At 44.3% G+C, this 22,953-nt stretch overlaps 3 protein-coding genes across 5 annotated transcripts in view; all 3 read left to right on the top strand.

Annotated features, from left to right (window-relative positions):
• Window positions 1-4,832, top strand: part of LOC105890624 (collagen alpha-1(XX) chain-like) — a 36,377-nt gene extending 31,545 nt beyond the window's left edge. Inside the window, 14 exon segments of the mRNA XM_042707519.1 lie at window positions 67-225; window positions 687-764; window positions 1,041-1,127; window positions 1,232-1,285; window positions 1,596-1,691; window positions 1,853-1,906; window positions 2,067-2,120; window positions 2,289-2,342; window positions 2,446-2,517; window positions 2,739-2,774; window positions 2,960-3,026; window positions 3,261-3,470; window positions 4,415-4,576; window positions 4,804-4,832. Coding sequence (XP_042563453.1) covers window positions 67-225; window positions 687-764; window positions 1,041-1,127; window positions 1,232-1,285; window positions 1,596-1,691; window positions 1,853-1,906; window positions 2,067-2,120; window positions 2,289-2,342; window positions 2,446-2,517; window positions 2,739-2,774; window positions 2,960-3,026; window positions 3,261-3,470; window positions 4,415-4,576; window positions 4,804-4,832 — 1,212 coding nt within the window.
• Window positions 4,833-6,486: 1,654 nt separating this feature from the next.
• On the top strand, window positions 6,487-8,937 carry dpm1 (dolichyl-phosphate mannosyltransferase subunit 1, catalytic). Its single transcript, XM_012816710.3, has 9 exons — window positions 6,487-6,653; window positions 7,100-7,199; window positions 7,283-7,316; window positions 7,416-7,492; window positions 7,709-7,734; window positions 7,846-7,941; window positions 8,109-8,177; window positions 8,331-8,445; window positions 8,567-8,937. Exons 1-9 carry the CDS (start codon window positions 6,526-6,528, stop codon window positions 8,669-8,671), a joined length of 750 nt encoding a protein of 249 aa, XP_012672164.1. The 5' UTR covers window positions 6,487-6,525; the 3' UTR covers window positions 8,672-8,937.
• Window positions 8,938-11,049: 2,112 nt separating this feature from the next.
• On the top strand, window positions 11,050-18,346 carry adnpb (activity-dependent neuroprotector homeobox b). Of its 3 annotated transcripts, none has more exons than XM_031565962.2 (4): window positions 11,050-11,121; window positions 14,172-14,287; window positions 15,059-15,151; window positions 15,284-18,346. In XM_031565962.2, exons 2-4 carry the CDS (start codon window positions 14,180-14,182, stop codon window positions 18,224-18,226), a joined length of 3,144 nt encoding a protein of 1,047 aa, XP_031421822.1. In that variant the 5' UTR covers window positions 11,050-11,121; window positions 14,172-14,179; the 3' UTR covers window positions 18,227-18,346. The 3 variants fall into 3 exon arrangements, with proteins under 3 accessions (XP_031421822.1, XP_012672161.2, XP_031421821.1); XM_012816707.3 differs by lacking the exon at window positions 11,050-11,121 and adding an exon at window positions 11,238-11,695; XM_031565961.2 differs by lacking the exon at window positions 11,050-11,121 and adding an exon at window positions 11,242-11,347.
• Window positions 18,347-22,953: the final 4,607 nt, after the last annotated feature.

The following is a 22,953-nucleotide window of genomic DNA, read 5'->3' as shown; positions in this document are numbered from 1 at the left end:
TGGACGCCAGGAAGGAGGGTGGACATCAACCAGTAATTCCTGTTTTACCCCCTTTGTGATTGGCAGCTTCACTTGTCTGTCAGTCAAGTGAGCGTATCCCTGTCTGTGGACTGTGAACATATTGGGGAGAGACCGGCCCGCCCTCTCGGAGCCCTGCCCACAGATGGCTTCGAGATGCTGGGGAAGCTGGTGAAGACACGAGGGCCAAACAGCGGCTCTGCCTCGGTATGGTACAACTCCACAACCGTCTCGAAACCATATAGTGCAACACTGGTGATAAAAAACATGCCTAATTAAAGCCATGCTAAAGCCACGTGTTCAAAAATATCACTGAGTTGACCCTTAGTCACCTCAGATAATACACTTGCATCTATTCATGTAACAGATGGTTTTATCCAGAGCAACGTAGAGCACTGTGCAGAAATCCTTTTTTTTTCCCTCAGTATTTGTGCTCCCTGGGTACCGAACTCACGACCTGCCTTTAGCGCTTGTTCCACCAGTTGAGATACACTATGAGACCCTACGCTGTGATACTTTGAGACGGGGCTAGTCTGAATCTTTTCCTTACTTAGTAGGATTCTGGGATACGTTCAGTGACACTCGCTTTCTATAAATTCTACTGCAGAGGCGATGGGCTGCAGTAAAGGTGAACGGAGATGAGATAATGATCTGTGTTTGTCTTGCAGTTCCAGCTGCAGTCATTTGAGATTGTGTGCAACACCTCCTGGCCCTCAGAAGACACCTGCTGTGACCTGCCTGCTCAGGTACATAAAAAAGACAAGTGTTACTTTGTGTGTGTGTGTGTGTGTGTGTGTGTGTGTGTGTGTGTGTGTGTGTGTGTGTGTGTGTGTGTGTGTGTGTGTGCGCGTGTGTTGGGATCATTGATTAGTCATGTGAGAAAAGAACAGATCAGATTCACAGATACATACAAGCACAGAGGCAAGTCGTCACACGTTGAATAAAAACGACAGACGGGTGAGAGACCAAGGCTGTTCTTTGTTGTGATTGGCTGGCTTTGCCTGTTGGTGTTGTTGTTGTAGAGGGATGAAGAGAGCTGCCCTTCCCCGGCCTACGCGTGCACCTGCACCTCAAACACGCCCGGGAGACCAGGGGACACGGGACCACCTGTGAGTGTGAATATTCATAGTGCATTCATCGTGACCTTAGAGGAGCCCACTCGGAATAGTGACTCTAAATGCGCCCTTGTTTCACTTGTGTGTGTGATTCACAGGGTAAGCCCGGTCCACGGGGGGAGAAAGGGGAAAAGGGTGAACCCGGCCAAAAGGTGAGGTGGCAAGACAAACACATTCGGGTTTTGTGGGTGTGGGTGTGTATTTCATTATGTCTTTACACCGAGGCTACGTTTCTATACGCTGGCTAATACACTGACAACTGTGTGTATTACTAGGAGACGTGAAAATACATATGAATGACATATGATATGAATACATAAAACTCTGTGGAAAATGAGAGAATGATTTGACTATCCTTGCATTGCAAACACTCATTTTATGTGTTAACAATTAAGCCTCAGTGTAATTCAGTGTGAAAAATTGTGGTACACGCCATCATTTACTTCATCTTATTTTGGACAGGGTGAGATGGGCCCTCCAGGTAGGGTGGGTCCGGATGGAGTCCTGGGGCCCATTGGCGCTCGAGGCCCTCAAGGCATCACAGTCCAAGGGAAAATGGTAATAGTCAGATTTGTTTCGAAGCCCTATTGGAGGTAATGTGTAGAGAAGTACAGTGTGGTTTTGTAGGTGTGTGTATTCTTGTAAGTGTGTGCATTCTTATAACTGTCTCTCCTCACGACCGTATGTGTTCTCATAACTGCATACACATCTCTCTTAAGGGACCACCAGGTGCAAGAGGAGAGAAAGGGGAGGCGGGAAAACCAGGAGGCCAGGTGAGCATGGCTAAAGTCACATGACCCACCTCTGTCAATCCTCAGCCAATCAGATTCTATGGACGATATGCTTTAATTGTGCAAGACAACTCTACTGTTTATTCTATTCTGGTCGTCCTGCATTCATCCTTTTGTTATGCTTTTACACTCTTCCTCTCAGGGGTTACCAGGCCCTCCTGGCCTACAGGGTGCTGAGGGGAACCATGGACCTGAGGTAAAATGACTTTAACAATATTCTGAGGCAGAGCCTCCGTCACACTGCACAGAAACAGACACACAAGTAGCCAAATACACTTGAAAAGAGCTTTTGTCTATTAGATGTGCAACTGCATCTTGAGATTTGTTTTGTGTTCCCCTTCCCTTTAAAATCTCCAACATGTAGGGAGTCAGAGGTGTCGAGGGCAACATGGGATCCCCAGGCCTTACTGGACTAAGGGTAAGGCTCCGAATTCAAGATGTGTGGAAACCAATAAAGATTTTGGTCATATATGGTGACAGCTGTTGATTGTGCCTCCCTCCCCTTTGCCTGTCTTCCTCAGGGTTTTCAGGGTATGCCAGGACACCCTGGGCCAGTGGGTGGCAGAGGACATATGGGCCCAGTGGGACCTTCGGTGGGTACAGAGGACCAGAAGTCTCATATGTCTAGATTGGGTCCATTTTTTGTTATTCATGAAAATGCGATTTGCTGTTTTATTTTACATTTTGCCATTCTAAAGCACCATTCTAAAGCACCATTCTAAAGTACCATTCTAAAGTACCATTTTAAAGCACTTGATGTATCGCTTTGGAATATTTTAGGGGTTTTAGTAATCTCATCCTGTTTCAATTCTAGGGTCTCCCAGGAAAAAAGGGGGACAGGGGAGAAAAGGTGGGTTATGACGTGACAACAAAAATAATCTCCTTCACTAATTCTGTATAGCCATGGCACCTAATTCTACCACTCTAAAAGTTCCTGGGTTGTTTGCTATTCTAAATAGAATTGTTTCACAATAATGTTTGACAGTGATAACCTGAAAAAGCTGTGAATATTTAAAGTTCTTTCCAATGTTTTAGGGGGAACCACAGTCTCTTGCCATAATATACCAGCTGGTGACAGAGGCCTGTGAAAAACTAATGCACAGTATGTACAACTAAAACACACATACACACACACACACACACACACACACACACACACACACACACACAGTGAGACACACACACACACACACACACACAGTGAGACACACACACACACAGACATTCATTCATACATAAACACACACAAGCAAAAGTGTTAAATGTCTCTTAAATGCAGCCCATGATCAGTGTTTCCTTGTATGCACATTGATCAACTTGTGTCCCTCCAGACGAGGTTCTGAAGCTGGACTCCTTCCTGAATGAGATGAGTCGGAAGCCCGTCCCCATCGAGGAGCCAGTGGGTCCGCCAGGAGAGCCTGGCATCCCAGGGTCCAAAGGCCCGCCAGGTCTCAGGGGCGGGCAGGGACGCCAGGGAACAAGAGGGACGCCAGGGAAGTCTGGCTACCCAGGGGAACAAGGTGGGCCATTGGGACATTAATCCAAGGTCCACTGAACAGTAATCAGTACTCTGTCAAACACTTTCGTTACACTTGATTAAGTAGCTGCCTTAGGCATTGGGCACTTATGATGAGTGACAGTAATGACAGTATTCTGTGGAATAGTATAGTCACAATGGAGTTGCTTTAGACATAATGTATTTAAGAGGTGCAATTAGGGATTTTAATACAGTGTTTTTCTCATGTGAGAAACTATTGTTACATGCTACTTATTATGAAAGCTAGTTTTAACCCTAGTTGTTAATATATAGTACATTCACATGAACGTATACTAGAAGTACACTGTCCTTATTAACTATTACGTTATATGCAGAAAGCGTAACCAGATATTACAGCAGAATTTTGAAGTGCCCAATATATATACTGTATATATATATATATATATATACACAGTAAAAATAACTTTTTTTATCATATAAAGTCAAACTGTAATGTCATGAAGAAAGAACTACCCATTTCATTAGTATAGGAAAAGCAGGGGACAGAAGGGTAAATAAGGCTGGGTAATCATCATTGTGTCTGATCCATCAACCAGGACAAAGAGGCCCTTCAGGAGAGAAGGGCAACACGGGTGCCAACACACAGGGACCGCAAGGGATCAAGGGATTTGCTGGTAATGTTCAACCTCATGAGCAGTTTTGTCTTTCACATGTTGAGATATCAATGTATTTTAATATATTTTAGAGAGACCTCAGCATGTCATACCTCTTCACAGATTTTCACAGACTTTACCGTTTTAATGTGCTTTGACAGACATTTGAGTGATTCAGCATTTCCTTGACCACTGTGTGTGTTTGTGTTTGTGTGTGTGTGTGTGTGTGTGTGTGTGTGTGTGTGTGTGTGTGTGTGTGTGTGTGTGTGTGTGTGTGTGTGTGTGTGTGTGTGTGTGTGTGTGTGCGCATATGTATATGTGTGTGTGTTTATATCTTAGGTACTCCTGGTGAGACAAAAGTGGGTAGTCAAGGTTCCCGAGGGGATGATGGCCAGCAAGGCCTACCTGGCATTGCAGGTGCTATGGGTCAGGTCGGAGAGATGGGCCCCCCTGGCATCTGCGACAGCAGCAGCAGCTGCAATCCACCTCCGCAGACAGCAGGTCAGTGATATTATATTATAAGAACCCGTAAGGAAGTCAACACACCACAACAAATAAGCCTATTGTATGTTTAGACGACCTTTGAGTTTGTTTTTGAAACCGTTGTGTTTGCTTTGAAACTTGTTTTGTGTCCACATGAGGGCATGCCTGTGTCTTCCTCTGTTTGATGTAAATACACAATGTTCAGTTCCAGTAAAATGCTTTTCTTTGTTTTTTTTTTATTTCAGAGGACCCATACTATGGATACCTACCATGAGTGGAAGGGCTCGAAGGAACAACTCAGAAATAGGAATTCAACCCCTGTTCCTACACAATGTTTACCGTGTAGGGAGACATGGTCCCCTGGACAGACAGAATGACTGAAGCTCAACAATGCACTGCACAGACATGGCATGACATACCTGTTCAGTGGCTGGACAGGGGTCGTATCTGTTCAGATTAAGTGCAAGTGCGATGGAGTGGCAGGAAAATCTGCAGACCTCCCATTCTGAGTTACAGTGGTATGATATTCAGATATGCCATATCTGTGTACAATCTACAAACAAATCTGCAACGTCGTTTGATGACAAAATATGCCCACAAAGCCATCACAGTTAATGTTGAATATTTAAATGCTGACTTAACCTTTGTGTGGAAGGGTCTTCGTAGTACAGAAAGATTATGTCTCTTTATTTCAAAATGAGAAGGCAGTATGTATGTGTGGTGTATGGAATAACATAAATCTTCGCACTGATTATGTTTATATTGCTCATCAGTTTATTGTATTATATTGTTTTTTTATTTATGTACTGTTGTGTGTCCTTTACAAATTATTGTAAAGCTTATGTCATCTCTGCTATTCTTTTACTGTTTTTTTTTAAGTTCAGTTCAAATTAATTTGGCTTGTTATTATAAAACTAAACTGTGAGACTTTTTTTTCTTACTTATGAACATATGTTAAGCATATATTTAGAATTAATTTGTTGCCATATTAAGTAATTGTATAATTTGGTTACTTTTAGGAATATATTGTATCTTGAAAAGGTTGTGCTATTACAAGCTGCATTGTGTGCTTTTAAGTTTATCTTTTGTAAATGGCCACTACAGTCACTACCTACTAAACTATTTTTAAACCTACAGGACATTTCTTCAGTATTTGTCATACTCATCCAAAGTCCATAGAGTCGTGTGTGTGTGTGTGTGTGTGTGTGTGTGTGTGTGTGTGTGTGTGTGTGTGTGTGTGTGTGTTTGGGTGTCTGTGTGTGTGTGTGTGTGTGTGTGTGTGTGTGTGTGTGTGTGTGTGTGTGTGTGTGTGTGTGTGTGTGTGTGTGTGTGTGAGTGTATGGACCTGTCTCTCTACCTGTCTGTGGATGTGGGTTTCGCATTGACATATGTGTGTATGTGAAAGAGAGACAAAGAACACTGACTGAAAAACACAATTTTTTTGGTATTGCCTGAATAAAAACATTTTGTACAAAAATTGTATTCGAGTTTATTCTGTGAAGAATGCAAATGCATGGAAATTGGTCACTGATGGAAAAAAATGACTACAGTAGGCTATGATATCTACCTGATATCTTCCACAAAGTCTTTAAATCTACAAGGAGTGGGATATGACTGGCACTGCCATTTAAAATACTACTACTGTAAACTATTTGTAAGGAAGGAAAATAATATGTAGTATTTTTTGTAAGATTTTTTGAAGTAACATACGGTAAGCAAAGGATGATGTCATTTTGCAGGAGGCTATATGTTTTGGATTTTGTATGTCGTGGCTATGTGGTTTGTGGTAATGTGGGCCCATATTTCAGAATTTATAGTTTTATGGGGAAAGTGTCTACCGCAATGTACTTAATGACGCTATAGCGCCATCTAGCGGTGCAAATTTCCCCGGAACCAATAAGTGATTTTGATGGTACGGACACAATATTTTGTTACGCATACATCCGCCGGTTTCTCTACATTCCAACATGGCAAGTAGGAAGAGTACCAAGAAACAAGACCAGGGAGATAAATATTCTGTGTTGTTACCCACTTACAACGAACGAGAGAATTTACCTCTTATCGTGTGGCTTTTGGTCAAATACTTCGGCGACAGGTGAGATGGCTGGCATTTAGGTTTTCGCTGACAGTTAAGTGGCTTTCGTGGCTAAGTTGTTATGATGACCACATTCAAAATTCTCTTCAGTTTGTTAAATGATTAGCTACTATGTAAAACAGAATTGTCCCAGTTTCCAGTCTCCTATACTAAACTTTCATAAACATTGTAATACAATGATTATTATATTACTTAGGTAAATGTATTCTGTCAGCTAAGTTAGCTATATAGATTTGTTCAGTTAACTAAATTAGGTGTCACCTGAATACATATGTGTGTGTAAAAGCTAACTTTAAGGCCTATTAGTTTCAGTAGCTTACTTGCTTTTTTCCAGTAACTAGGATAGTGATGGTGGTCTGACATCTTGTCTTTATGATGTCTTACAGTAAGAAGTTACTCATTTCATGGTCTATTCGGTTTAATTATTGAATTTGTATTTTGTATAGTGGATACGACTATGAGATAATTGTCATTGATGATGGAAGCCCAGATGGGACACTCCAAGTTGCTGAGCAGTTGCAGAAAATCTATGGCGAGGACAAGATAGTGAGTAAAGAACTGTAATTGTTACCCTACACCTAACATTTGAATGGTTTTGAATGTTGTTACATTTGCTTTTTTCTTGACAGCTACTCAGACCCAGAGCAAAGAAACTAGGATTAGGTACAGTATTTTTTTATTTGGTAACATTTGACATATGACGATGTCTAACAGGGTTGAAAACATACAACTCAGCAATGCTTTATTCTCTTTTCCACATAGGCACTGCTTATATCCACGGCATTCAGCATGCCACTGGCAATTTTATCTTCATTATGGATGCTGATCTCTCTCATCACGTAAGAGGATTTTGGCCATTATGGATATATACCTACACTACTTCTCATAAATGTTATGGACACTACAATGATATGCCAGTTAAGACCACATATGCATTAAGGAGCTACACAGGTGTTTGCTGACAGTAATCAGGAGCATAGACAAATAAAGTGCATTGATGTCAGTGGTGGAACTAAATATACAGCAGGTTAAAATGTTCTTCCCTTCTGTTCCAGCCAAAATTCATTCCAGAGTTCATAGAGTAAGTCCTTCCTTCTGTCTCTGCAAACCACGTGTTTGTTTTGTTCAAGGTTTAAGTGTCACATGCTGTCCATACTGCATTTCTGAGTGTGTTTTTGTGTGTGTGTTGCAGTCTACAAAAAGAAGGTGGATATGACGTGGTCTCTGGCACAAGATACAGTGGAAATGGGGGTGTGTATGGATGGGATTTGCGCAGGAAGCTTATCAGGTAATGACCAGGGACTGCTTTTCCTCTCTATCAATCAAATTCTCTGTTATTTTACAGTAGAGGTTGTTTAACCACATACTGTATATTTTGGTGAACTATTTGATTTGAGTGCTAAGAATGTCTGTCCTTTCCGCCCCATTCTCTCTGTCATTCCAACATCATCCCAGCCGAGGAGCAAACTTCATCACACAGGTGCTCTTAAGACCAGGGGCGTCCGATTTGACAGGAAGCTTCAGGTGTGATAATTGTGTGTGTGTGTGTGTGTGCGTGTGTGTGTGTGTGTGTGTGTGTGTGTGTGAGAACAATCCTATAGAATGGATTTTCTCTAAGTGTTTTGTGTCTTCACATAGTATTCATATTATGTAGTCTCATATCTGTGTTTGTTTCAGGCTATACAAGAAGGAGGTGTTAGAGAGCTTGATAGAGAGGTGTGTGTCTAAGGGCTATGTCTTTCAAATGGAGATGATTGTGCGTGCCAGACAGCTGGGATACAGTATTGGAGAGGTAAGACCCCATGGAATAAGTCCCCTATATCAACACTCTTCCTTTGTGCCTTTGTACAATAATCCTGGTATATATGCATACGTACTGTATTTGATGAATAATGTCGAATACTTTTCAATAGGTTCCCATCTCATTTGTGGATCGTGTTTATGGGGAGTCCAAGTTGGGAGGAAATGAAATCGTCTCCTTTGGGAAAGGACTTCTTACCTTGTTTGCAACAACATAGACTAAATGAGTCATGAAGCATCGCTGCAAAAAGAGCATAAACGGTAGCTGGTTTGCATAGTGTCAGTTCATGATAATAATTTCATAAATTATAACTTCCTATTGTGTATGGAAAGTTTAGAAGTTTAGTCAGTCATATTGGCAGTGGATTTTTATGTGTGAAATGTTGTTGGGATGTCATTTCAGTTGTGCAGCACTTCTTCACATAAAACGACTGAATTTGCAGGATACTGTTTAAAAATTAAATAAAAATCCTGGTAAATCAAATTTGAAGTGCACTTGCTCGTCGTATGCATTTGTTTTCCACCTGTCCGTCCTTTACTACAGCTATGAAGGCAACTGATGGGTTGGTGTGTACTAGACATTATGTGACAGGAGCCAAAGAGATGCAAGGTGCTGTATTGTAATAGACACATTTTGAATAAAATAAATCCTGTTAAATTAATAATGACATCTATTCATGAGAAGGCGCGATGAAATGCAGTTTATACTGCTGGGGATATTGTCTGGTCAAAGGCATGTTTGCTATAGAAAGACTGATGACTGCAAACTGATGACATTATCCACTTTTTATTTTTTAAATGTCTTTGAATCTTTGCTCCATTTTGTAACAGAAATGATCGGAATTCATCATTGATGGATATTTTAATCATAATTATGAAATTCTTCATTATTAAGCAGATTAATATCATTCAAATTATGTCTGTACTGGCAGTGTAATCACAGCGACCAATTAAGATCTATTTTAGGACATACCTGGAATAAGCTTGTAGAATATGCCTTTCTTTGCGTTCAGTGGGATTTAACAGGTGTGTGAAGTTATCTTAATATTTCACTAAGGGTTAGCATAACTGCATTGGATGTTTTTCCAAAACTGTTTTTTGTGGGGGTTTTTTTTGTAAAGATTTTTCATGTTGTCCATAATGTTTCCATTTATGTTACCACAATTATTAAAAATGAGACTCATTCAGAGAGATCATTACGCTTTCATATTGCTCCAGCCGCAGTCTCGTTAAATAAAAAACCGTCGCAGTGAGCATTGATTTACTCAGGCATTCAGCTTTCATTATGTGTTTTTAAGAATGCTATTGTCACGGCTGATCCTTAGGGGAGTTAGAACAAAGTGCCATAGACTCAGTTTGATATCCTGATATTGATTGTGTGTCAAGACCTGACTAATCTCTGTGTCGGGGCAAGTTGATCTCTCCTCTTTTCTTCTGGTGTCATATTGACTCATGAGCAAAGGTTATTAATGACCATTGTACAATAGGGCACATCTAAGCTGGTTTACAATGTGAAAGTGTGGCGTTTATCCATCATAACTGACATTGTTCATAAAATCATTCTCTAAATAAGGACTTCAGATTACTCAGGTTTTTGTGCTTGTGATTTGCCTCTGAAACTGATATGGCTTGTAATTGTTTAGACTTCTGTTACCTTGTAGGATATTCAGTATACCATGGTGCTGATAAACACAAGATGCCATTTTGCTGTCGTACTGAGTACTGATGTCAGAAGTAAGATTTGATGATTTATATCATAATATTTAATATCAGACATCCCCAGAGACAATTTGTTAACACATAGTGGTAATGCAACATATCAAATAATAACAAATAATAATTGTTTCAGAAGAGGAATGTATGTGGAATCTACAGTGGATAGTGAATGTATCTTTCTTCCATTGTGTAATAAGACTATTATTACACTCATTTAATGTCTTGTCCATATAAACCCTGTGCCTATGTTGATGTTTAGTGTTAGATATCAGGAGTACTTCAGGAAAGTGGTGCTTATGAAGACTATATGCCCCTGCGTTAAGCGCTGATTTGGTCAGTTCATAAGACTGTTATCATGAATAGGCCCTGTTTTCTCACTCATGGTTTGAGGTATTCAGTTGAGGCATGCAAGATTTCTTGGCAGTATGCAAGATGTCTTGGCAACATGATCACTGTTTTCCATGAGATGAATGGGTGAAGATATAGGCGTTATTCCCAAAGTTTTACCCCCTCTATATAAAAAAAAACACTAATTTCATTACTCAAGGGAACCTAAGAACCCAACTGTGAAGGTGCCACTGGTTGTAACATCACGCATAGATGCTCACAATCACTCCCCGTCCCTGGCACTGAAAAGTAGTCCCGGTGAACAGTATAGCGCCACCACCTGAAATGATAGTACTCCGACGCTGGGTAAGTACTCAGGCACTGTATACATCCGACTTTATGTGGGGGAAGCAGAGGGGAAGGAACCAGATGTAGTTTCAACGCATGCGTTCACTGTCAGTTGCGCTTCTGAGAAGGGCGCCCCCTGTGTTCCAAACGCGATAAGTGCAGATTGGGTTTGTTTACCCCAGTGCCAAGGAGAAGAGAAAATCGCCACAGCAATCTCCATCAGTGGCTTTGGGTGTCGCCGTGAATTTCAAGAGGAAAGGAACAAACTATTTAATAGGTAAAGATGTGATTGATCGCTGGCTGACAGCCCCATCTCTGATTTTCTGGACTCAACGGCTCTCTCTGTCGGCACAATGAGTTTTTTATGCTAATCAAACACATATGTCACTTCCGCCCTTTTAGACACGCCATTTTGGACAGAGCAGGGACTGGATTGGGTTGTATTGTCTGTGTGGGAGATGAGGGAATAGACTAATTGCGGACCATTTGCATGATCTGATTGTGTAGGTATCCGGGTAAACCCCGTTAGTAGTAACTGTTCAGGACTAAATACTCAGCCACTCTTCTGCAATACTGGTATTCTTAAGGATCACCCAACTAGATGAGTTTCAGCACCTCATCCCCGGTAACCGAACAGAGGGAGACGGACAGCTCTGACTCCGCTAGTTGTAGAAGTCGAGCTCCCTCTCTTGGTGTGGTGTGCCCGTTTCGAATGGTTTCAGCGAGGCAGTGTATTGTGCCTGCCCCACTGGAGGAAGAGGAGGGAAAGTGAGAGTGCCGGTCACGTTTTTGTGTCTGCGGTTGTGCTGGAATACGAATTACATTTACGGGAGAGAGAGACTCGGAGCCAGGTAACTAACTTCTACTTAAACAAGAGGCTAGCTCGCTAGTTGATTGTTTAGCTAAAATAGCATAAGTGCTAACAACAGGAAACATTGAAAAGCCAGAAACATAGCTACGGCGCTAGGATAGCTCATGTTAGCTAAATGTCGTTTCCCTTTCCATAATCGCAAGGGTTGAGCCGGAGCATTTTTGAAAGCAGTGTAGACACTTCCAGTCACACTTAATAAGAGGATCAATGTCAGGAATGTTGATGTCGCATAACATGAGTTTGCCTTCGTTGGCATCAGTCAAGGAAGCTCGCTTCCATAGCCCGCTGCCTTGTCTGCTAGCGAAGGCTAGCTTTCTGAGAGATGTCAGTAGCCTACATCAGTCAGCAGCCTAGCTAGCCTGTCGTCACCCATTGACAAACAGCTCGTGCCAAAAGACTAGAACTAACGTTAGCTCTCCGGTTGCTCCTGCAGCTTTTTCGATGTTTAAAACGCCTGATGCATTGTATTGATGAAATGGTTAACTACCCTATGCTGTCGACGGATTTCTTCTCATGTCCTTTTCATCTTGAGCTGCGGACAAGCTTTTCAACTATGCTATGCATGTCTGTAGCTTAGCCCGCTACCGTTAGCCACCTAGCTGGTTAGTTATATTTTAATAAGTTTGTGAACAGTATCTTGTGACCATCAAGTCATACCTGGTCAAGTGTGAGAAACATTTAAGTTAACTCATGAGCGACTTCTAAGAGGTGAAATATGCTGACGTAATGAGTTGAACAAGTCTGTCTAAAGTAACGTTTGTGTATTGATGGTCATTAACACTTGTATTGTATGTTAATAGGTTCACTAGCTATGCTAGCTGACATAATACATATTGCTATGATTGTGATGGTCTCTCTCCATGGTGAACGTGACTAGGGTATGTTTAGACATTTTTATGCTAAAATAGGTAGTAACTCACTGTACTGTATGACGTAACTATTACCCACTGGATACTTTGTAGTTAACGTTTCTGGCTAAATGTAAAATAATCTTTTCTATGCAGTCTTGCCGCTTTGATCCTATGGACTCTGATTGGATGTAACCAGGTGCTACAGATGTCAAAGTTCGCTGACACTGTGAAACGTCCTCCCATTTCTCCTAACATCTACCCTCTCCATATTAATCATCTGTTCCGTTCCAAAAAATCTGTTAAAGAGGAGATGATAAAATGACACGGTAGTTCCCGTCCCTGTCAGTACACAGTCATGACGCTTCCAGGCAGCAGTTTGCGCCTGAAGTCTTCGTTGTACGGTGTTGTCATCCTCTGCGTGTGGAGGCGCTGAGGGTAGGGTTTTTTTTTTTTTTTTTAAATCAGAAACTACTCGATGAGATACATACGCTCACATAGGGCATTGGTAGCATTTCTGGTCAGCAAAGGGAAGTGTTACCTTTGAAAGTTTCCCTTGAGTGTTCCATCTGCACTGTCGAGATCTTTTTAGATTCTCATTGTCTGTTGTGGGAAAACAGGGAAACAGTGCTCTTGTTCCAGCTGGTCTTCAGTCTGGCAGTGTGATTCCTGCCCCCACCCAAGAAAATCCTCTGCAGAAATGTTGTATAGGTTGGGCTCTGCTGCTGTTTCAGTAGGAGGCGCCATCCTGTGATTGCAGGCAGGGAGGCAGGCGGAGAGGAGGGGAGAAAAAACAAAGAGGGGGGGGGGGGGGGCAAGCGTGGAAGGGAGAGGCTTATATAACAGGGAGGCAGAAGCGTCCTCTAGCGCCATCTACAAGTGATGGGAGAAAACGAGTCATTGAGAGAAGAGAGCCCAACCCTTCGCAAAGGCTGGAACAGGTAGGGAGGGAGGCAGGCAGGCAGGCAGTTACCTTATGCACCCTAACCACAGTCCCTCAGTGGAGAAACCTCACAACCACTGTTCTGACTGCCAGCTCAGGGGATGGAGCTGGGGGGGGGGGGGGGTGGTCCACATCAGTAAAAGTCAATAATGGCCATGTGGCGGTCACCTGACCTTTGACCTACATAATGACCTTTCCACATCAGTTATTTTTTTCTGATGAAGCCTTGTATCCCTAATCTGGCTAATTAAGAAGATTTTCAGGCACGTGTCTGTCAAATGAGAGTGTTGTACTTTAGCAAAACAGTGATAAGTGATTTCAAGCTGTGTACACTTTTAGGTTTTGTTTGTTGTCTGGCTCACTTATCCGTGTGTCACAAAGTGCATAACGGCAGTCATGTGGTTTTCCACGCCATTTTTCTCTCCTACTTTGTTTGTGGACAACTGATGTCAAAGGCTGCTAGAGTTTGTTTACCACTCTGGGTGTGGGGTTGTCTTAGTCTTCAGAAGCCAAGACAAAGGAAAGGGTAGGGCAGGGGTCTATTTAATTAGTTGTCACATCTGTTTTACTCTTAATCTGAGTACCTCTGAATAGTACAAGTCATTTTAATTTAAAGATTTTCACATGTGCTCTTCACTAATTTCTACTTTATTCTATCTTTCAAGTGGGCAGCATGTTCCAGCTCCCAGTCAACAACCTTGGCAGTTTACGCAAAGCCAGGAGAAATGTCAAGAAGGTGCTTGGAGACATCGGCTTAGAGTTTTGCAAGAAGCATATTGATGTGAGTACACTTGGGTCCACGAGGCACTTCCTCTCCCGCTTAAGCAGTTGTAAACAAATCAATAGATTTATCACTTCTGCCAAGCAAGTTGCTTATCTCACAGGTCGTCTTTACACTTACAAGTTTGGTCAAATGTGATGTGATTGCTTTTCATCATGTGCAGTCAATTATATTCTGTTTTGAGAGGGATTCGGTTAAAGTGTAACTTCACCCCCAGGTCTTAGCCAAGCAACAATGCTAAAATATAGTGGGCAAGGAGCGGAGTGGGGCTGAGGAGGGGTTGGCGTAAACTGCTGTGAATGACGAGTCTCGATCAGCAACCGAAAATGAGACTCACTCACGGGTGGGGACAGGGGGAGATGGGCCGCTCAATTCATGACGTAGAGATATCCCAAATGTTCGACTCTGTCAGCATCGGTCTTGCAAGGTTCAGGGTGATTGTAAACAGTAGATGGTGTGTTGTCATTTTCGATAATGCATATTTGTTAAAAATGTATAATTATAAATCAATTTTGTTAGTGTTAACACCAGCATTGATTTGTTTCATCACAGTACAGTCACATCATTTAGTTTGCAGCTCAAAAAACACATTTAAGTGTGCAGTGCCTCGTTAATGTGTGCATTATTTATTATTAATAATTATTTGTGATGTAACAAATTAGATTTACTTTTTTTTAGTCCCCAAGAATTGTATTGATCTGGACTTTCTGTAATTAGCACCGGTCATGAAACACCACAGGTAGTAACCAGATTCTCTTACCTCGTCCACAGGATTTCAAAGACTTTGTTCCAAATGACTTCTACCTAAAACACACTAACTGGGATGACGTAGGCTGGTGGGAACCCTCTATGACCAAATCTCAAGTAAGTGTTGTGTGTCTCCCTTTGTTTGTTCTTCTCTTCTTTTTTCTTTTTAAACTCCTCAGCCTTTGCTTTAAGCTTGAGTCCTAACATGTTTCCTTTGTTTTCTCTCCCCCCCCCCCCCCCCCCCCTCAGGACTATCGCTCAAAGCCATTCTGCTGCTCGGGTTGCCCCTTCTCCTCCAAGTTCTTCTCCGCCTACAAAAGCCACTTCCGCAATGTCCACAGCGAGGACTTCGAGAACCGCATCCTCCTCAACTGCCCGTACTGCACATACAATGGCAACAAGAAGACCCTGGAGACACACATCAAGCTGTTCCACATGCCCAATAACATGCTGCGGCAGGGCCAGCAGGGGGCCATGGGCACCCTCAACAAAACCCTTGACAAGGGCCGCCTCAGCGACACGGTAGAGCAGCCCGTTTACTACTGTAAGAAATGTACATATCGGGACCCACTGTACAATGTGGTGCGCAAGCACATCTACCGGGAACACTTCCAGCACGTGGCCGCACCGTATATGGTGAAGCCGGGGGAGAAAGTCACACCACCCAATGGTGCAACTGGGGCAGCCGCAGCTGCCACCGGGGCAGGTGCCACGGCCGGTGCCAGTGGCGATTCCCAAAACAGCGGAGGCGGTAACAGCAGCAGCTCGGCCATCCACTGCAAGCGCTGTCTCTTTGTCCCGCGCACCTACGAGGCGCTGGTGCAGCACGTCATCGAGGACCACGAGCGGATCGGGTACCAAGTCACCGCTATGATCGGCCACACCAACGTGGTGGTGCCCCGTGTCAAGCCTGTGATCATGGTCTCGCCCAAAAACCCAGGGGACAGTAAGGGCATTATCGGGGTCACCCCCAAGGGCACACTGGTGACCACCGGGGTGCGCCCGCTTTCTACCCAGCAGCTGAGCAGGATCGTGATCCCCAAAGCGGGCCTCAATTCCTCGGGTCTCCTGTCTGGTGTCCACCTGAAGCAGGGCACGTTTGGGCTGAAAGCAGGGACCACCACACAGTCAGTGTCCATAGGAGGGCAACAGGTGCGCATAACGTTACCTGGCAACGCCCAGGTATCAGTGCCACAGCAGTCCCACGCAGCCAAACCTCACCTCGGCGTCGGCGGAGTCCGGAGCCCTGTTGCTGTAGGATCCGCCGGCACCTCCACGCTAAAGACGTCACCTCTGACCTCACGCGTGCAGCCCGCCGCCACCACCGTCTCCTCGGTAGTGGCCAAGAAAGGAGGTTCCTCGGTGATCGGCACCTCCTACACCCAGAAGTGGAAGATCTGCACAATTTGCAACGAGCTCTTCCCCGAGAACGTCTACAGCTCGCACTTCGAGAAGGAGCACAAGGCGGAGAAGGTGCCCGCCGTGGCCAACTACATCATGAAGATCCACAATTTCACCAGCAAGTGCTTGTACTGCAACCGCTACCTGCCCAGCGACACGCTGCTCAACCACATGCTGATCCACGGCCTGTCGTGCCCACACTGCCGCGCCTCCTTCAACGACGTCGAGAAAATGGTGGCGCACATGCGCAGCGCGCACCCGAACGAGACCGTGGGCCCACGCAACGACTCGCCCCTCACCTTTGACCTCACCCTCCAGCAGGGTAACCCCAAGAATGTCCAGCTGATCGTCACCACCTACAACATGCGGGACGCGCCGGAGGAGTCGGTGGCCTTCCATGCCCAGAACAGCAGTGCCTCGTCCTCTCCGCAGGGCAAGAAACCGGCCACCGCCAATCACCCGAAGCCAGCCGCCGATGGCCAAGACGGCACGCCCGTGAAAAGCCCTCCGCAGGCCGCGGTGCCCTACAAGAGGGATGTGGGCAAGACTCTGTGCCCGCTGTGCTTCTCCATCCTCAAGGGCCCCATCTCTGACGCCCTGGCGCACCACCTGCGCGAGCGCCACCAGGTCATCCAGACAGTCCATCCAGTGGAGAAGAAGCTGACGTACAAATGCATCCACTGCCTGGGGGTGTACACCAGCAACATGACTGCCTCCACCATCACCCTGCACCTGGTGCACTGCCGGGGCGTGGGCAAGACGCAAAATGGCAAAGAGAGCAGACCCTCCCCGTCCTCCAAGTCCAGCCAGTCTCAGAGCTCCTCACTCAAACGGTCCAGCGCCGAGAACGTCGACCCGTCCGACCCAAAGCGTCGGAAGGCGTCATCGGGAGCCGAACACGCCTCGGGGCCAGGTTCCGCAGCGCAGGGGGAGAGGTCGGAGGAACCCATCGTGCTGGCGTTAGACCCGAAGGGCCACGAGGACGAGTCGTACGAGGCGCGCAAGGCCTTCCTCACCCAGTACTTCAACCATCAGCCGTACCCAACGCGACGCGAGGTGGAGAAGCTGGCCGCCAGCCTGTGGCTCTGGAAGTCCGACGTGGGCAGCCACTTCAGCAACCGCAGGCGGAAGTGCGTCAACGACTGCGAGACGCGCCGCTTCCAGGTGCTGCTGGGCTTCAAGATGCGCGAGGTCAACCGGCTGCAGCACAACATGGGCTTCTCCGGTGACCTGGAATTCCAGCCGCACGAGCCCATAGAGAGCCGGACGTCGGCCACCTCCATCGGGCGGTCCGAGGAGGCTGCCAAACGGTGGTTGAAGGACCGTGCCAACGGGGCCACTCGCCAGCGCTCAGCCGCTGCCCGGCCAAACAGTGCCAAGGGGACGCCATCCAGTGACCAAAACAAGACAATCAGGAGGACCTCGACCACCGGGACTGGGGCGAGTGCGCAGCCCATCGCACTCGACTCAGACAGCGAAAAGGAGGAGAACTTGGTGGATGGGAAAGAGGGGGGGGACTCTACGGAGAAGGACCAGATTGCCGTAGATGGACAGACTGAGGATGGAAAGGTGGTGGTGGTGGCGGCGGTGACAGCGGAGGCAGCGGAGAAGGAGGTTGAGGAGGGAAAAGAAGGCGTCTTGGGTGATGGAGAGGTCCACGGGGAGAACGGCTTCGGACCCGCTCAAGAGCCTGCGAGAGGTGTGAAGCGCAAGGCCGGGGCCCGACGAGACGCTAAGACTAAACTCAGACAGACAGGACCAGGGGCTCAGATAGGCAAGCAACAAGTCTAACTGGCACCACAAGGATAATTCATGCACAAACACAATACTTATATGCTCACAAACACATGGAATCATACACACACAGATGCATACATACATACACACGCATACACACGCATACACACACACACACACACACACACACACACACACACACACACACACACACACACACACACACACACACCTACATACAAACACACACACCTACATACAAACACACACACACACCCACACACCTACATACAAACAAACACACACACACACACACCTTGACATTTGTTACAACTGACATATGCCAACAACTCTGCCTCACCCAAACTCATGCGAGCCATAATCAGTGGCTGTGATGAGAGGAACAAGTAGGGGAGAATGGGGCCTGAGAGGGGCCGCCTCCCAACACCAGAAGCCATTGTTTTTGGGTTAGAAGTGAAGTTTATTTACGATGTACTTTATTCAAATTCAGAGTTTAAGAAGAAAAAAAAGAAAATAGAAAAAAAAAAAAAAAAAATGACTGGGGAGAAATTATTTTACATGACCTCCAGGGCAGGGAACGAACACACTGAAAAATGCACCAAACAATATCGATGTCTTCAATATCGATGACTTTCAAGTTTAAACAAGTACTTATTGGTTTAGCCACTAACTAAGTTGTGGCGAAGATGCGTTGGTTCTTTAGATTTTAATAATTACAAGTTAGACGTTTCATGTAGGCATACTGAAGAGCTATTGTATATTTGTACAGTCTTTTAGACACATCTAAAGAGATGTTGGTGTAGGTGTATTGAAATAAAAATGCTATTCATTTTTTTGTGCACAGACTAGATTGTCAGATGTTCTACATTGGTTCACTTAGACAATGGATGTGGCTTTGGTGGCTTCTTCTTCTCTTGGTTCTTTTTTTTGTTTGTTTTTTAAATGGGCTCTCCATTTTTTTATGAAAGAAACCTTCAGCAAAAAAATAATATATCTATATATTAAATGCAAATTAAAATGGACATATTATCATGCTTTTTTTTTGGCTGGTTACTACTACTATTATTATTATTATTATATTTTTTTATTGGTAGTAATTATAACTTTGGTTCTACTGTATGAGCAGTTTTTATTCTCTCTGTCTGGCCTCTTTCTACCTTGGGTCAGAGTGATGGGGCTGGTTCACTGACGGCTGTAGCTCTGTGTATGTAGGCTAGACTGTGGTAAATTCAGCCTTTGCTGATCAGTTCTTGCTTTTCTCCCTTTTCTTTGGATTGTTGACCTTTTTATTTTTCTCTTGCACCCCTTAAGACTGAGCTCTTGCAATTTTATTTTTGTTCGTTCGTTTTGTTTTGTTTTGTTTTTTCTTTCTTGTTGCCCATGGTGCCCGGAGATTGTTGGCTGTTGATCTGACTTTGCTGTGTGTACATGTTTAATTTGTGACCTGCGATTTCTGTTCGTATATATATATATATTTTTTTTTTGGTTGTTTGTTTTTGTTATTTTGTCACTTAAGCATTTCTGAACAATAAAGTGCTGTATTGTGCTTCTCATACTGGTTTGAATCCTGCCATGTTAGCAGTGTCTGTGCATCTTTGGATCTTTCCATTTTGGTGACAGAACATGCAATCACAGCCCTCATCTTAGACGGTATTGCGCTCATTCGAGACTAATTGCATCCATTATCTTTTTGTTCAGACTGAGTTTCAAGAATCTGAGGGGCATATATTCCAACTAACAGACATATTCTTTGTCTTTTCTTACTGAAGTAACCCTCGATGCCCTCAATAACCCTCGATATGAGATTCCTTAGTTAGCCATTACGTTATTGTGAGCATTGGTATATTGTTATGACTGGTGATTGTGAGGTTGTCCCTGAGAAGATGAAATGCTCTCATCATGAATTTCACAAGCCTACATCACTTGTCCTGTACTCCCTTCATTGGTGAGTGTATATGTGCCTGTGCATGGCGAAGGTGTTATCAGGCTCATTATGATTCGTAAAGAAGTGCTTATAGAAATGTTGTGTTGTATATGTTTTACATGAGGCCTATGAGTCCTCTTCCTTTCAGGGAAGAAGGCTACAAAATGGAGGGAAACTACCCCTCCGAGAGAGCACCCTCCCTCCCCCCACTGGATCACTGTTCTTGCTGTGCTGGTGCGAGGAGAAAAAAAAGGGAGGGAGAGAGACACAGAAAGAAAAGAGAGAGGAGGGCGGGTGAGGGAGTGCTAGAGGAGGAGGAGGAGGAGGAGGAGGAGGAGGGAGGCTGAGGAGGCCCGACTCACTCTGAGGGGAGGCTGTAGTCGTGTTCTCTGAGCTTCTAGAAGAGTGGGGGAGGGGGGGAGAGGAGTGAAGAGAAAGAGAAAAGCGAGTGAGAGAGAGTGAGAGAGCGAGGGAGTGTGTGTGAGAGGGGGAGGGGGAAAAGAACTGGGAAGGCTGCAGTGGATAACAGAAAGCCTCTAGTGGTGCCTCCTAGTGGTGGAGAGGAGCAGCCAGTGAGTCCTGCTGCCCCTAGTGGTGGGGTTGGGGAGCAGCAAGTGCTTCTGGCCTGCCTACAGCTGCCTGTCATATCGCCCTCCTCCTTTTCTCTGCTCAAGTTTTTTCATTCGTCAGCGATGATGTCATCTTCGTCCGTCAGTCTGTTTGTTGTGTGATTGAAGGGTTTGGATATCTGTGCGATTTGGACACATGAGGGTGTGAGTGCCTGGAGTGCTGCAGGGCAGAGCAGAGCAGAGCAGACCAAGCCAGGGCTTTATGAGGTCAACTGAAGGCACGTCTACATGTAATAACATGCTGTGTTATTAGGTGTAGATAGGCTGTGCTCAGAATGCAAACACCACTCTGTTTGTCGGGTCAGGAGAGCCTGGCACAGGAAACAGTAGCGGAGTTGAAACCGTCAAGTTCTCTTTTCCATCATTTAAAAAAAAAAAAAAAAAAATTACAATGTTCTTTTTTTTTAAGCAAAGAGCATTGCAGTGGGAGTCAGTAAGATGAGTGGAGCAACAAAGTCAGCCTCATTTCTGGTCAGATGCTCCTTGTAGTTTGCCTTATACCCCAGGCCAACCCCAAGACATTGAACCACTGGCCCTCCCTTAGCCCCTGTTCATTTCAAGGCCAACAGATATACAGCCTCCTGATGGCATATTCATAACTACCTTTAGTTATACCTTCTGAGTATCTTGCTGCATTACTCTTCAATTCAGTGTTTTTTTGTTCTTTTCTGTTCCGTCATCCCCATTATTTGGCCCAGAAGTTTATTTTCTCTGTTGGATTTTCAGCAGTTAAATGCCAAAATTGCAATTAAATGGGATTTATAGTTACCTACAACTCTCCTATATTGAGTACAAACCTCTAAGGGCAATTGCCACCTGAACATCTCTTATTTTGTTATTTTACGCAACCATGCCAGGAAACAGTGAACAGAACGGGAGCTAAGGCATTGCAGTGACATCCTTCCTGTTTTAGTTCAGCTGCAGAACATTTGGATTGTAGAGCATATAGAATGTTGAGTAATGGCAGAATACACATTCCCAGGTAAAAAAGATGACTTGTATTCACTCATTTTCTGTTTTTAATTAAGTATTGATCCTCTTGATGAAATTTGTTAATGATCTGTTTAAGGGTGGGACTTGCCACAGAGGCAACAATACAATACCTTCACAACATTTGGGCCACATTACGATATTACGATTCTTTAAACTACAATACAGCAAGGATTGTGTTTCAATTATGCGATATACTGCGATTTATTTCTCCCATATATTACGTTCCACATACTGGTAGTGTCTGCAGCCATCTTTGGGCGGTAAATTTGTCCTCGACTCTGACTTCCTTTCCAATTTCCGCTATGAAGCAAAAGAAGAACGAGGTCTTGTGTCATCTTGTGGACTTCAGAAACAGTAGACACATGTACCACTGTAAAATTAAAATTATATTAAATAAATAATGCGATACTTGGCACCGCTGTATCAATATAATATCTTGCCAAAAAATATCACCATACTACACTATTCATTTGTTTCTCCCATCTCTACGATCTGTACACACTCTATGATTGGTCCATACTTTATGATCTGTACAACGGGTCACATTGATCAAGTGAAGACTCTCAGAGGTGTTGGAAGAGAACTCTAGACTGTACGCGCTGTAATGACATGATGCTCATTATATGTATGATATATTGGGATGTTTATGATTTGCTTGACACAGGGTCAATGTTGGACTGCAAGGACTTTTTCGAGCAGTCAACACAATTTCTAATGTTACCTATTGGTACCAAAAAAAAACCCACAATGAAGGCTTATGCCAGGCACATGGAAGTAACCTCATGCAAACTCTCAGGTGTACTTTCACAAGCTGTCAGCGTTGGTCTTGTTTAAAAAAAAGCCTATAAGAAAACGCAGGTGGTTGTAGACTTACATAGAGTTACAGAATGGTTGTATGTCTTGTATGCTGGATATCCAGACATGTGAAAAGAGTGTGACAGGCCCACACAGAGTTCATTGTACTAGTAGTAGAGTATATACAATCAGATCTCTCGCAGTGCCCTTACCCTGATTTTTTTCTGGTGGAATTCCCCTTTGACATGTTTCTAGGACGCTGCAGACTTCCTCACAGAGACTGTTAGCATTTCTGCTTTCTGAGCTTGAACACCTTTGTCTGGTGCCTTCAGACGGTCTCTGAAGCCTCACTGCTCAGACATATGGCTGTGAGTCTTCCCCTTTGTAAAGCAACAGTGTACCATCACTCTCATGGTCAG

This window comes from Clupea harengus, chromosome 4 (genome assembly GCF_900700415.2).
Source record: "Clupea harengus chromosome 4, Ch_v2.0.2, whole genome shotgun sequence".
Lineage (NCBI taxonomy): Eukaryota > Metazoa > Chordata > Actinopteri > Clupeiformes > Clupeidae > Clupea > Clupea harengus.
The sequence above is the reverse complement of the archived record's forward strand: the minus strand, read 5'-3'. Positions and strand labels throughout refer to the sequence as shown.